The sequence below is a fragment of the Hemibagrus wyckioides genome, linkage group LG25 (genome assembly GCF_019097595.1).
Source record: "Hemibagrus wyckioides isolate EC202008001 linkage group LG25, SWU_Hwy_1.0, whole genome shotgun sequence".
Lineage (NCBI taxonomy): Eukaryota > Metazoa > Chordata > Actinopteri > Siluriformes > Bagridae > Hemibagrus > Hemibagrus wyckioides.
Window position 1 is genome coordinate 9,425,895 of NC_080734.1, and position 15,712 is coordinate 9,441,606.

At 37.6% G+C, this 15,712-nt stretch overlaps 1 protein-coding gene across 2 annotated transcripts in view; it reads right to left on the bottom strand.

Moving 5' to 3' along the window:
- The window catches only part of ppp2r5a (protein phosphatase 2, regulatory subunit B', alpha isoform), a 39,283-nt gene that overhangs the window by 8,755 nt on the left and 14,816 nt on the right, over positions 1 to 15,712 (bottom strand). For both annotated transcript variants that reach the window (XM_058379357.1, XM_058379356.1), the window contains exons 2-6: positions 14,785 to 14,981; positions 5,572 to 5,673; positions 5,055 to 5,147; positions 1,613 to 1,743; positions 538 to 597 (exon numbers count right to left, since the gene is read on the bottom strand). In XM_058379357.1, the coding sequence (XP_058235340.1) occupies positions 538 to 597; positions 1,613 to 1,743; positions 5,055 to 5,147; positions 5,572 to 5,673; positions 14,785 to 14,981 (583 nt within the window). The remainder of the gene's footprint in view (positions 1 to 537; positions 598 to 1,612; positions 1,744 to 5,054; positions 5,148 to 5,571; positions 5,674 to 14,784; positions 14,982 to 15,712) is intronic.

Consider the following 15,712-nt stretch of genomic DNA (forward strand, 5'->3'; position numbering starts at 1 on the left):
GCAAATGTTTCTAGAATAAACAGGAACACCTCACATTGGCTGAACTGGATTTCAAGCATCAACTAAAATGTTTTAGAAATATTTCAGAACCCTGTGCAGTAAATTGCTGTGATTGCTGACAAATGATTCCCTATTCTCCAGTTTTTTGGAAGACAAAACTGGAGAATAGGGAACCAATTGTCAGCAAATCACAGAAGAAAAATTTAATTTTTTTCATTTTATAAGAGATTTCACAACTGATTCAGTTAACAATTGATTTTAGTAGTCTGATCTGTTTAACTTCATATGACTTATTAAAGCTAACACTACACCTTAATCTACTGTTAAAATTACTTTTATAATGAACATGTTCTGTAGATATTTTTCCATCATCATACACTGAAAATCATGCAATTTTTTTTTTTTACAGCTAATAAATAATCCAGTACAAATCCCTCAATAATCTCAGCACTGTAAGTTAAATAATGAAGTATATAATAATCACATCAATAACACAAAAAGTGTTCATTCATGCTGAAATGTCTAGCATTAACTGACCTGCCCAGGATCTCCAGAAGTTCAGCTACTCCATTGAAATGTTCGGTCTCATAGATGAACCTGAGGAGAGAACACACTCTTAGCACTAACACACATTACAGTTTCTACATTTCCTCACACTCTGTTCCTCTGCACTTGCATTTATTTCAGCAGTTGTGTTTTGCTGTCAGCAGTGATTACTGTAGTGCTATACTTTGTTGTTTCAAACAGTGTACTTGACCTACTTTTTATGAATTTGTTCACTCAGCGAGATGCAGTGGATTAATATCATCTAGTTCTCATGCCACAACAGCTACAATGTGAACACCAGACACTTTTTTACTCTCCTGCTCACAGCCTGGTACATGGAGAGACTAAAGCACTGGGAGGCCCTGGCAGTTAAAATGTACAAAATGGCTGAGGGAGTACACTGTATATGCAGTGAAGGTAAAAGAGCATCAGCATGGTGGAAGCCCTAAATAAATAAACAGGGCTTTGTCATTCTGGCAATCTATTTTAGGCTAAGAGGTGAATGAGTATACCTTACTGTGCCCACTTGCTGGAACACTCCAACACACATACTTCTATTTTAAACAACGTAGCAGATGGTCAGGGTGGGTGCAACACACACACACACACACACACACACACACACACAGACAGCTGCACAGTGTAAGTTACGCACATTATACACACCGAAAGAGAAACAGAGAGAGAGAGAGAGAGAGAGAGAGAATGAAAGAAACACAGTCACCTGACCTCTGTGCCTGTCAATCCTAATAAAAGAGGTGTGGCCTTGTGCCCGTCAGTCCTAATTAAAGATGCATGGTCTCTGCTCCTGTCATTCTTAGTAAAAGGGGCGTGGCCTACGTTTCTGACAGTCCCAGTTTAAAAAGCTTCTGCCAAATTGTTTTGTAATCTATGAAATAAAACCTAACATTGTTTCTAACAGAACTGTACTAAATTTTAGTTTGGAAAAAAACAATAACAATAACTCAAGTTGTGTTAGCATCAGATGCAGCATCTGTTTCTCTTTCAGGATATTTTGCTAATGGAGCTGCCAGGCTTGTGTTTTTTTTCCAGTGTGTAGCCTTACCGTAAGAAAATGTTGTTGATTTGTTTGCGGATGAAAGCACGCAGGCCCAAGAATTTTCCATAGATGCGATGCAGGATGGTTTTCAAGAAGTCTCGCTCCCGGGGGTCTTCTGTGTCAAACAGCTCCAAGAGCTGAGGCAGAGATGAGGACAGGTTAAACAAGTAAGAAAGGTAGGGGAGGGACAAATACAGAGAGAAGGAAAGACATTAGAATATGAGCAGAGAGAATGTGGGACAAAATAAGAAAGAACGGCAGAATATAGAAAGAGAGGACGAGACAGAAGGAGAGAAGAGAATATTGGGGAGATGAAGAGAAAGAAAGAGAAAAGGAGAGATAAGATATTAGTTTAGAAGTTAGAAGAAGGGAGAAGAGGGTATGATAGACACATTATTAACAGCTGACCCATATTAGTGTACTGTATATAAGGAAGAAACAACAGAAGCAGTGACCATATTCATCCATATTTTACATTTATAGCATTTAGCTGATGCCCTTATCCAGAGCAACTTACAATTTATTTCATTTTTTATACAACTGAGCAATTGAGGGTTAAGGGCCTTGCTCAGGGGCCCAGCAGTGGCAGCTTGGTGGACCTGGGGTTTAAACTCACAACCTTCTGATCAGTAAACCTACACCATATTTGAGGAATTGACTCAAATTGGAAGGCTGAAATAAGGTAGAAAGAATTGCCCCAGAAATTGAGGTGACTGAGTATGAGTGAATATGACACCAGTAAACCTTAAAAACTATTTCTTTCATCTGTTGTCTTTGGAAAACGTTATAGGTTTATATCCATTGCTGCATTCTTAATGGTGAATCACTCCTGTAATCTTTCTACACAATCTGCCCTTGAAGATTATTCCCAATATGTATTGTGTACCATGTTAAAAGCACACAACCTTCAGGGGAATATACTGTGAAGTAATAAATATGTGTAATATGAAGCACTCAGGTTTGGTATCAAACAGACAACCACCGAACAAGGAATGCTCTGTGCTCAGTAGGAGGGATGAGTGTCAGATTAGACCCACTGACTTCACACAGAAACAAGAAAAGTGCTAACAAAGTTCTTATAAAGTTCTAATAGACTGTGTAGGTTACTGCAGGTTGTGCCAATGAGAAAACATTAACCTCATTAGCAATCAATCACGGATTAACATTAAATTCCCTAGGGCTTTAATCCCGGCTCACTGCAAGTTAGTCTTCACAAATCCATGTAAATAATACAAGCCTAAAGTCACAGCTTGCAGTAAAAAAAACTGAGGCAGTTATGTGGAACACTTGGCTTTAAAGATTTTCCCTTTCCACGCTCACTCTCTTCGCTAATCTTCCTAAGCCAGTCTTTCTCTTCCTCTGTATCTGACCGCACCACTGTCTCTCCTCTTCCTGCAGAGTAAACATTAGTGTGCTATTTAAAGCTCTGGCGGGAAGCTCTCGCATCATGGAAACTCACTCGTCACCTCCAGCTTTCGGCCCCGTCCGAGCCAGGCCAGCATTCTCACAGGGGAAGTGTACGGTTTTGAGACGAGCAGAGGGAATCCCTCCGGAGAGCAAAAAAAAAAAACTTCCAGCTGGAGAGTCTGGACTTCTTCACACGTGTTTGTAATATGATATAAGCAGCTTCTTCTAAATACTTCTAAGTTCAGGGTCAATTTACTGTATGCAGCGGGTAAAATAAAGTATTGAACACGTCACCATTTGTCTCAGTAAATATATTTCTAAAGGTGATATTGACACGAAATTTTCTCCAGATGTTTGGAACAACCCATGCAACCCACACATGCAAAGAAATCAAAGCAGAGATGTCCATGAATTAAGTTGTCTAATAATGTGAAATGACACAGGGAAAAAGTATTGAGCACAAAGGCATTGAAAGCCAAGACACCAGTGGAAACCAATCAGTAATTAGAAAGCAGTCCGGCCCCTTGTCATTTCATTTCAATAGCAACTTTAGAAATATGTTTACTGAGAAAAATGGTGACATTTTCAATACTTATTTTACACATGCAGAGGGGCACAGTGGCTTAGCACATTTGCCTCGTACCTCCAGGGTTGGGGGACTGATTCCTGCCTTAAATTCACCCTGTGTGAGTTCTCCCTTCTGAGTCACGGGTTTCCTCTGGGTACTCAGGAGGACAAAGAAATGCTTTGTAGGCTGACTGATATTTTTAAATTGTCAGTAGTGTATGAATTTGTGTGTGTGATTGTGCCTTGTGACGGGTTGGCAACACATCCACACCTTGCCTACAAAGTTCCCTGGGATAAGTGGTAGAGAAAATGAATGGATGGATGGATAGATAGATGGATGTTCACAAATAACAATGCAGTGTCACTGGACAGGTCTGATCATGTATTAAGAAGTAGCAGCATTTATTTTTGTCGCATATATATTACAGCACAGTGAAATTCTTTCTTCACATATCCCTGCTTTGGAAGTTGGGGTCAGAGCACAGGGTCAGTCATGATGCAGCACCCTGGAGCAGAAAGGGTTAAGGGTCTTGCTCAAGGGACCAACAGTGACAGCTTGTCAGTGCAGAGGCTTCAACTCCGACCTTCCAATTATCAACTCAGAGGCTTAACCACATCAGCTACCACCGCCTTGTTCTAGGTTTGATTAAGTAAAGTGTTGTTTATTGACCCAGGGGTCGAAAAAAGTGGCACACTCTTTATTGTATGATGGGTGGAAACAGAAACATGAAATATATGTGAGGTAAAAGGGATAAGGAGGGATAATGGATATTGATTTATTCAAAATCTGATTTAATTCATGAATTTAAATATGATTTCATTAAAACAGTGAACAGGTTGATTTTCCTACAACGACATGTCCTGAAGTGTTAAATTCCTCTTATATCACCGAAATTTGATAAATAATTTTTTTTTATTTATTCATGAACTGTACATCACACATTTTATCAGCTATATTTATTGTTGTGGTACATCAGCTGGTATGACTTACCACAAGACCAAAAATAGAAGCTTGCTATGTTGGTGAGCAACCAGAGTTTCTAGTATTTGGTTTACCTTTAAAGAACACCAGGGCAACTGAAGGTCCAATTATTTATAAAGATACTAAAGGCACAAAGGATATAGTCTCAGTGGTATCCCAGTAACAAGTACTGAGAGTATGATAATTAATAAATCTTTTTTTTTTGTCATATTATTAACCAGGATAGACAGTTGAAAATATGATGAATTGATAATAGGAATGAACTTGTTTTGCAGATGTTCCACACATTAAATGGAATTATAAACAGATAAAATATTCTTTTTCAGATGAAATGTTAATGCTGTTCATAAATAAATGATCATATATTGTCATTATTGACAGATTGTAGTGGTATAAGAGGAATAAAATCACTTTGGGGTGTGCCGTTATAGGAAATAATAACTTAGCAAAACTTACATAACTTGTGGCATCTTATACACACAAGACACACACCTGCAGCACAAACTTCTGGTCGATGTAGCGCTTGGCTGTGCTCGCCTGAAAATCCGGGTTTTCTATGAAACGCAGGAAAAACTCGTACACCAGCTGGGAGAAAAAAGAAACAATAAGCAGAAAAACACAAGTCACAAATACGGTCAGGAAGTGACATCATCAGCGTTCGATTCGATTTCATAACAAATTTAGAGCATATCATGACAATTTAATATGCAGATTAAAAAAAAAAAACACTAAGTCTTGTTTCCTTCTACAGACCATAAAACCATGGCATCTTCTAAAACGTCTGCTACAGGATAGCTGAAGGTGCTTCTAGCACAATGCCTTGTGTATACATATAAACTGCTAGAAGTGATTTTTACATACTGTGCTCATGCTATTAAAATATCATTTATGTTCAAGATGCATCACGTTAAGAAAGTCCTTCCTAGCTTACTCTTTAGCAGTCTGACAGGTAGTCATAAGAAAAGTGGTGCTGATGCAACATGAGCAGTTGTTTACACTGCTGCTGTACCTGCATGTGTGGCCACGAGGCCTCCAGCGTGGGCTCGTCTTCTTCAGGGTCGAAATCGGGGTTATCACTCGGAGGCAGAGTTCTGAATATATTGGTGCTGATCTAGAAAGAAAGGAGGTAAATTTTGTTATTGATACAGATAATTCTCATTATGTCACGGAAATATTACATAACTCAAGCCATGGAGTAATTAATACCAGAGAGACCATTTCAAATCATACAGGGCTTTTTAAATATTAGTAACTTATGATTATATAACAAGATACCACTTAATGGAAGGATAATCTTTGAGACGCCTTTTTTTCTAGGATTCAATCTGCTCCTCTGTACCATTTGTCTGCTCCACATCTACCTAGACAAATTCTATACCTACCCTATATTGCCAAAAGTTTTGGGATGTCTGCCTTTACTTGCACATGAATGTAATATGGAAATGGCCCACCCTTTGCAGCTATAACTTTTTGACCATTTCTCTAGAAGCACATTTGTGAGGTCAGACAATGATGTTGGACGAGAAGGCCTGGCTCGTAGTCTCCGCTCTAATTCATCCCAAAGGTGTTCTATCGGGTTGAGGTCAGGACTCTGTGCAGGACAGTCAAGTTCCTCCACACCAAACTCGCTCATCCATGTCTTTATGGACCTTGCTTTGTGCACTGGTGTGCAGTCATGTTGGAACAGGAAGGGGTCATCTCCAAACTGTTCCCACAAAGTTGGGAGCATGAAATTATCCAAAATGTCTTGGTATGCTGAAGCATTAAGAGTTCCTTTCACTGGAACTAAGGGGCCGAGCCCAACCCCTGAAAAACAACACCTGAATTCAATGATTTGGAGGGGTGTCCCAAAACTTTTGGCAATTTAGTGTAGAAACAACAATTCTTGGGACCATATCAGTTATAAGGTGTTTAGAAATCCATTGAGTTTTATTCTAGCTTCTCCTGGATGTTTCCTTCTAAAAACATGCCAGTAGGTAAGAACATTCCCCTAGATAGGCATGATTGTGTGAATGTGCATGTGTGTGTGGTCGTATGAGATGTATTGGTATCCCATTCATAGTGTATTTCTGCCTCACACCATGTGTTTCTGGGACAGGTTTTCGGATCCACCAGAGCCCTGACCAGGATAGAGTGGTTACTGGAAATGAGTGTGTGAGGGAATAAACCTTACAACACCGCTGAGCCTAATCATTTCTACATGTCCATAAAAAAGGTCAGAAAAGTCAGTTTTATACAAAACTACATTCATAAATATTACTTCTGTCACATGGCTGTCAGGGTGCTGTGTGACGTGACTGAGGAAACACTGTGGAGAACATGCCTAAATAATGGAAGACAGTGACGAATGATCGTGTCTGTGTGTGTGTGTGTATGAAATTTATTGCCTGACTGATCGTTTAGACACAGTTTCTTCATTTAATAAAGCCACAACGTCATCAATGCCATGATGACTCAACAATATGAATCAAACCGGTACTAGAATCAAAGTCTGTTACCCGTTCAATTTCTCATGCTAAAGGAAGAAGGTTATCACCATGACAACCGTAGCATATTTTTAGCACCCGGAAATTACAGGGGGGGCTACACCTGAGAGATCTGTACACACAACCGGACAACAAAAGCTGACACAAAACATCCAAAAACAGCTCTGTGTGTGTGTGTGTGTGTGTTTGAACAAGGGTAGAGAAAGAAAAAGACATGACATACAGACAGGAGGAAACAGATTTAGAAAATGAGGAGTCTGATAGAGAGAGAGAGAGAGAGAGAGAGAGAGAGAGAGAGAGTGACAGAGAGAGAGAATACAAACAGATAATGAGACAGACAAATAAAGAGACATTAAAAGGATGCAATAGCCAGAGAAATGTAGAGAGAACGATACATTAATAGAAGAGAAATTAATAGAGGAAAAGAAAGAGAAAAAGACAGACGGATGTCCAACTTAAAAGCTATGGTTTCCAATTTCCTTCCATTAAACACCCATTCGCTTTTCCCAGCTTTTTGGGCCCTATGATGGAACCAACATGAAAAAACACCCCATATCAGACATCTTTTTTATTGGAACTAAATTCTTGAAATTAATTACATTCCCAAGAAAAAAAACAAAAAAAGACCAAACGTTACTTTTATATTTAGTCCTTTAAAGTACTAAATCTCAAGGGTCTTTTCTTCTCTCATCCGGTCAGTGAATCATAATGCTTCATTTATTACTCAAATGGGCAAAATTTCGCATCCAGTCATTTTAGTACAGCATCCAATCAGGTTCATCAACCTAGAAAAAAGTACTGTTCTAATTTTTTAGCTGAAAGATGAGCACCTCGAACATACCTCAGTTCAATATTTCCATATGCCTGAGAGGAAAAAAACATGCTTATAACAAGTGTCATTTTTGCCTCTGTAGGGCAAGCACAAGCTCCATCTAATATGAAAACCCATGCTGAAGTAAGTTTCACTAATATTACCTGGGTATATTCAACTAAGTTAGCAGGTGTTTTTTTTTTATTAACAACAGTTTAGACTACGGTTAGGGTAACCCTAACTTTAACTCTAACCCTAAACCCTAACCCTGATTCCAGTAGCTAAAATAAAATGGCTAGGCTGGAAGTACAATTCTAACTAACAGTAAATACTGGAGTATATTGGACACAGGGACAACTTTCTCAGGGTTATTTAAGTCTACAGGATTGGCATCTGAGCTACGCTAGCCAGGCTAAACACCTATACCTACTGGGAACTGACCTTCTGATATGCTGAGCTGTAATTATTCCAAGGGCAAAGCGGAAATGCTCATGAGTCATCACTCATCTTCCTGACGGAGGCTGACGGAGAGGTTTACCCTCATGCAGAGCTCACTACTGCATTCACCCAGGCCTTCTCTTTAGATTATACATCAATTATTATTACTGTAGCACTGGACTGTCTCATGTGAGTCAGAGGAGAGGTTGCAAACTGTGTCTGTCTAAACGACTGAGCAACAATCCGTTCTAATCCACTAATGTTTTTGTTTCTGTTCTTATTCCATTAATATATGATATGCACTCACTGCATTTTATGTAAAGTCAATAAGGATTCTTTGTTCTTTTAAGCTTAAATTCACCATTAGCTAAAAGAGAAAAAGACAAAACACCAGTTTAACTTCTCACACATGGCGATAGAGGAAGGCTGCTCATCCTACCCACTGAGCACAGCCAGTATTACTGTAATAAACCTAACATTTATGGACACGGTTCAGTTGGTGTTAGTTGTCTTTGCTGTTAACATAATTATATATAATTAAGCAATATCGCACAAGTGCTGAATGTCACTCACGGCCTGTAGTAACTGAGGTACTAATTTGAATATACACCGAACAGCCATAACATTATGAGCAGTGACAGGTGAAGTGAATAACACTGATTATCTCCTCATCATGGCACATGTTAGTGGGTGGGATATATTAGGCAGCAAGTGAACATTTTGTCCTCAATGTTGATGTGTCAGAAGCAGAAAAAACAGGCAAGCGTAAGGATTTGAGCGAGTTTGAGAAGGGCCAAATTGTGATGGCTAGATGACTGGATCAGAGCATCTCCAAAACTGCAGCTCTTGTGGGGTGTTCCCGGTCTGCAGTGGTCAGTATCTATCAAAAGTCTTGTATATCTTGTAAGTTGCGAGGTGGCTGCTGACATGTTGGTGCCAGATACCACAGCACACCTTCATGGATCTAGTGGAGTCCATGCCTTGACAGGTCAGGACTGTTTTGGCAGCAAAAGGGGTACCAACACAATATTAGGCAGGTGGTCATAATGTTATGGCTGATCGGTGTATAATGGACTATTGCTGGAAATGAAACTTTCTAAAATAAATAAATAAACTTTCAAATAAAGTCAAATCAGGTGATATGTACCAATGCTGTTATACTAAATATTAGCACTCTTGACTTATCAAACTGGGTCTAACTGTTGTATGATAGATGATACTGTAAATGTTACAGCCCTGGAAAAAAGCATGAGCAAAAGGTATGTAAAAGTGTGGAGTTCTAAAATCTGTATATTGTGCCACAGTGTCATGTCTATAATACAATATTCATCAAATAATACACAAAGTATTTTATATGTTGTTTGTACTTTAATGTACATGAAGTGTCTGTTGTAGTGGAACTGCACCGTCTACCCTGGGTGTATGTTGAATGGTGATCTACACCAATTAACAACCAATGTTATTCACCCTGGGACAATCCATAAGTGGCTGATTAACAGCCCAGTTTAATACTGAAACTAAAAAAAAACCCACTAAATCTAAAGTGCCAGGCAAAAACAAAAATCCTCAACACAAATCACTAGAGATTATGAAACATACAATATACAGCTTTGTAAAATACAGCTAACTACGTTTCACATTAAATTATCAAACAGGCTTTAAATACAGGCTATAATAAGGACAAAATAGGTGTGACCTATTAGTTCCCATGGCAACAAGGAAAGAAAAACAGAACAGGAAACACAGGCTATATAAGGAAAGGACATAGTGTGAAAATTGCATGTTATGAAACAGTCTAGTCTCACTGAATAATGGCTGATGTGTGACATGTGTGAACACGTCCTAAGACAAATGACACAGAGATGACCGTTTTTCTGCATCTGTTTACAGCTTCCTGTTTTGAAACATGGCAACTTGGTGTATTCAACTCAATAAAAGTCCAGAGGCAGTGCTGGGAGTTTTTATTTATTCGGTTTGAGAAACGGCTAGGATTCTGTTTAAAGTGGATGTAGAGGATTATAACATTTACTTTTCCACAATACAGTGTGAAAGCACATGTGGAAAAAACATCTGTGGAAGACTATACGTTTTTGCTCCACGCTATTAACATTATTAATGGTTGATTTAAGTCTCACTGTATATTGTCATGCTGATAAATCGTCCCAACCGTAATGTAAAACAAATACCTAATGTATTGTGTTGGAAGAAACTTGTAGCGTGTGTGTTGGAAAAGTGCCAAGTCAAGCAAATTTGTATAATTTGCAAACACTGGATCACAGCGGAAACTAGGCGAGGCTTTAAAGTGCATTTAAGAAACGTGATCAGCTTGAATTCACAATTACTACTTATAAGGATGTTTTTATTCATCCCTTCTTTTTCTTTCATTTTGTAAGTGAACTCAAACTAACAAACAAAAACGAACAGGTGCGCGAAAGCTAACAAGTATGTGAATGTTTACAAGTAAACGAAAATTAACCGCTGTGACAAAAGTAACAAGCAAGTGAAAGCTAATACAGTGGGTATAGTCTATTGCAAGGGTTTTCTACTGGTGGGCAGCAATCCAGATGTGAATATACACACTGATCAGGCATAACATTATGACCACCTGCCTAATATTTTTGCTGCCAAAACAGCCCTGACCCGTCATGCGTTGTGTATTCTGTATTCTAAAAGCAGCTCATCAGACCAGAGACTAGCTGTACAGTTAATTACACTGGGTCAGAAAGACAAAAAATGTTATAGATCATTTATTTCCACTCCCTGGTCTGATTACTATACTGAAAACATACCTTAAATAAAGCATAAAAAATAAAGTTGGGCAGCAGGTAAGTTCATTAGCATATTAGGCCATGCCCAACTACTCAAACAGCTTTCACATCAGTCCAGCTGTGTTTTTTCCAACTTCTTTGTTTTATTATTCTACAAATATCAAAAAGCAGAGGTCCTAAAACTGATCCTTGTGGGACCCCATATTCATATATCAAATAATACACATAAAATATCATAAAAATTATTGTATCAAATATACAATATAACGCTCAGGTTTGGCATTCACCTCCTTTAAACTGAGCTGTAATCTAAAGTTAAAAGGTTTACATAACTTGCACACACAGCCACTTGTGTAACGGCTATTGTATTTCTCCAGTCACTCCAGCTAATTCAACAACCGTAATCCTGCAACTACAGGCTGCTATGCAAATCCACTGCGACACAGAATTCCAATAATGCCTGATTAATACATACCAAGACAAATGTTTGCAAATTAGGTGTGTTACAAAGATCTGTGCTCATCTTAATATTGGAGCATAACATTAACCAAACAGACTTCGCATTAGGTTCAGTAAATAAGTGCACTGCACAATACACACTGTTTTTTTCCCCCCCTGCCTCTTTACAATCCATGCTCTATAATGCCTCAGATGAAAGAGAACCTCGCATCTAAAAGCTCAGCATGTCTCTGATGCTGCAGTATGAATATGACTGCAAGCACTTCTCTCTGATCTCTGAGTGTTAAGTGCGACCGTGCATAAAAACAGAACGCAGCAATTTCAATTTCAAATGAAGATAAGCTTTACCGTCCATATCTATTATTTGTACCCCTTTCAGAATAGTCACAGTATTTGAGGTTTGAAGTTTGTCATTTATTACGCATTTATAATGCAATTATAGGAAATGCCAATCATCATCAGGTTCAAAATGGATGCTAAATTTTATGTGTGCACAAGATTACATAGCAAAACAAAACACATACAAAACCCCTACACAGGAAATGAAAAATTTTTTCCCAGGCTTCATAAAGCTACGTTCCCACATACATTCATTTACTATGAAGTCTGTACTGTACTATGAAGTCACCAGTAGGCCTTCCCATTTCTGGTTGCCATAGTAATAAATACTAAATACTAATAATGTGGCGCAACTAGCATTCCGAATCAATTTCTTTGCCGCTATAATAAAACATACTGAAAGGTGATTTGTTTTTTGTATATAAAATTTAGCAGGGTTTATGTGTATCATAACATACGAGATGAAGGAGTATGTAGTGTGTGCTCTTTATCACGGATCTTGTATGCTCTACTACACTATGTTGCCAAATGTTTTGGGACGTCTGCCTTTACATGCACATGAATGTAATATGGAGTTGGCCTGCCTTTGCAGCTATAACAGCTTCAACTCTTCTGGGAAGGCTTTCCACAAGGTTTAGGAGTGTGTTTATGGGAATTTTTCACCATTACTCTAAAAGCGCATTTGCGAGGTCAGGCACTGATGTTGGACTAGAAGGTCTGGCTTGCACTCTATCAGGTTGAGGTCAGGACTCTGTGTCAGGTTCCTCCACACCAAACTCACTCATCCATGTCTTTATGGACCTTACTTTGTGTATTGGTGTGCAGTCATGTTGGAACAAGAAGGGGTCATTCCCAAACTGTTCCCACAAAGTTAGGAGCATGAAATTGTCCAAAATGTCTTGGTATACTAAAACATTAAGAGTTCCTGAACTCTTACAACACCTGAATTCAATTTGGAGGGGCATCCCAAAACTTTTGGCAATATAGTGTATCTTCACTCGCACTGGTAGTTACTGCACATTGTCCATACTCCATACTAGAATAAAGTGACACTTTTATGAAATTTTTCAACTTTAAACACTCCAAGTCGTCAGCTCTCAATGAAAATCAATGAATTCCGGGTTGTTTTCTAGCATAGCAATTACGCAGCTAAGGCTCAGTTGCACTTTAAATGAGAATAGCTACAAGTAATGTGGGGAATTTTTCTTTTTTTTTTACACAATATGTGAAAATTCATAACCAGTGATACAATGTTAAAGAATAAGATAAACTAAGAAGTGCCTAATCTACCTAATTTTTAATTTTCCATATCCATAAATATATATATTTTCCATCACCCTCCATGAGAGCTGTGTTTACTTTGGCATATTACTTGCAGTATTGTTCTGGTGTGCCATACAAACATAATAACTTCTGGTGTATAACAGGACTAATCTACAATGGCAAGAATTTGTTTGCATAGTTTAAGACTTTTAGAGCATTTTTTACTGGAAATCTATTATCTGTCCTTTGCCCTGCTCGATTTGTATCTGGCCACATGCTCCTTTCTGCATGAGAGTAAAACCTGCCTGTTCCTGAAGACTACTTTAATCTCAATGCACTTCTAACTTGCACACCATTACGGTGCTACTTTTAATCAATAACACTGAGGCTTTTCTCACTGATCTTCTGTGGACATTAGGCACAATGAATATTCAGCTAATGATTTCAGTAATACTGACTCTGCAGACAGTTAGCCTGGTGTTTGTATACTCATGTACATAACTAAGCTAAACAGCACAGCGGGGTCCAGACGTCTATCAGAAACCATTTAAAATATCCAAAATAGACCCTTAACAATATTTACACGAATATCTTATTGGTTTAATCTTAGTATGCAATCGAGCTGACACTGACTCTACCAGTTTGTGTAAATCCTGATGATCCACATTAGATCCATCACTGAATCCTTCAGTGTTTCATCTGAGTGCATGCTTATAAGATATAAGAGATTAGACTCTGACATTTTGTACAAATAAGTTATACATGATCAATATCATACATTTATTTCAATTTAAATAGGAACCTAGACATTGTGCAATCCTGAACATCTTGTCTTGTCTTATCTTGTTTTGTTTTAGGTTTTTTAAAATTCTAAACTTTTTTGTTTATTGCCACATTAATAATGAAGAAACATCCAAGATTCTCAATGAACTCCACTGTATTATGTATACATAACTAACATACAGTATATATCACACCATGACTAAGCTATTGAATTAAATCAGTAAGTAACAATACAATCTGAAAATAAAAGAGCGAAAATATCTAAAATTTATTTTTAAAAAAGTAAATAATTTAATCAGTAAGTTTCATTAGTTTAATTAGTAAATAATAATATAATTAGTTAAATAAATAAAAATAAATAAACAGAATCATAGATTCATTATATATTAATTCTGTTAATGCACGTCACTTTACTACGACTTTATATTTTCTTTTATATTTTTGGACACTTTATTTTTTATTTTATTTTTCTTTCAGTTCCTTTTTTTTTTTTTAACTTTTCTATATTTAGAATATCCTTTTTCCCCTTCATTTCACACTCTAAATTGAATCACACCTACAAAAAAAAAAATAATAATAATAATATTACAAACTGCCTTCACGAACAAAGCTGTGGAAAAAATAATAAAAAATTATAATCAAAAACTCATACACATTATTCCTTAGTGTTGTATTCAGTAATTAGCTGATTTATTTATTAATTTAAATTTGTTTTAGATTCGTTTATCAGATATAGACGAATTTGTAATTTGTAATTTGTGAGTGACACACGCACACCTCAAATGTTTTCGTGGAGAAAAAAAAAATCAATATGCACACATGACAATTGTAATCACGGCATGAGGAACAACTACAAGAAAAGGATGTGTGCTGACCATGTTAATGATGTCAGGGTAGGAGGATTCCACCAGTACACCCCTGCTGGTAGAAACATATTCTACCAGTTCGTTGAGAGTGGCCCTCTTCACCTCTTTACTCTTCAGATCAGTGACAGAGTCGAAGAAGTCAAAGAGCACGCAGCACTGCTGGAGCTTCTGCACAAACAGCTCCTGCTGCTCTGTAGAAGGAGCATCTGAAACATAAAAACACAACACACACTTACATCTCAAAGGAAATAAAAAAACACTGTTATCATTAACTATTCTGACCTCATCCATCACTACAGCAAACACCAGACATTACATTATTTTTCGCAGCCTGAAGTCACTTCTATCCATTATTTTCAGTAGTATTTGTTTTCTCTATACCTTTCCCCATGCTATTTAGCCCCGTCCCAAATGGCATCCTAAACCCTGCGGTTCTCCATCAAGTCTGCGCTCTGATGAAGTAGACAGAATCTCTGTTACGCTTGAAAATATTTATCAAAAAACCCAGTGGGAAATTTTGTCATTTTGAATTCAAGTGTGAAAGACATTTTAGTGTCTTTTGGTCAGCTCCTTAACGGAGGAAAGAAATAGCACAAGACCACAGTGACAAATAAACAGTGGGTATTGATGGAAATATCATCTATAGTGCTTTCCAGATCGCCATCCTTGGTTACCATTAAAGAAAATAAAAATACATGCAATTATTATTAAATATTTTTTGAATTAAACTCCCAAGGTTTTATTCTGTAGTAGAATTTTTCTTCAAAACACTTGAATTTAAATGATCAGCACCCTTACAATTAATACCTAGTGAAGTGTCTCTTGAACAGAATAACAGCTCTGAGTCATTTCCTCTAATGAAAAGGTCTAAACAAGGTTGGAGACACTTGCAAGGGAATATTTTCCACCCTTCCACATGCAAAACATTTCAAGCGCA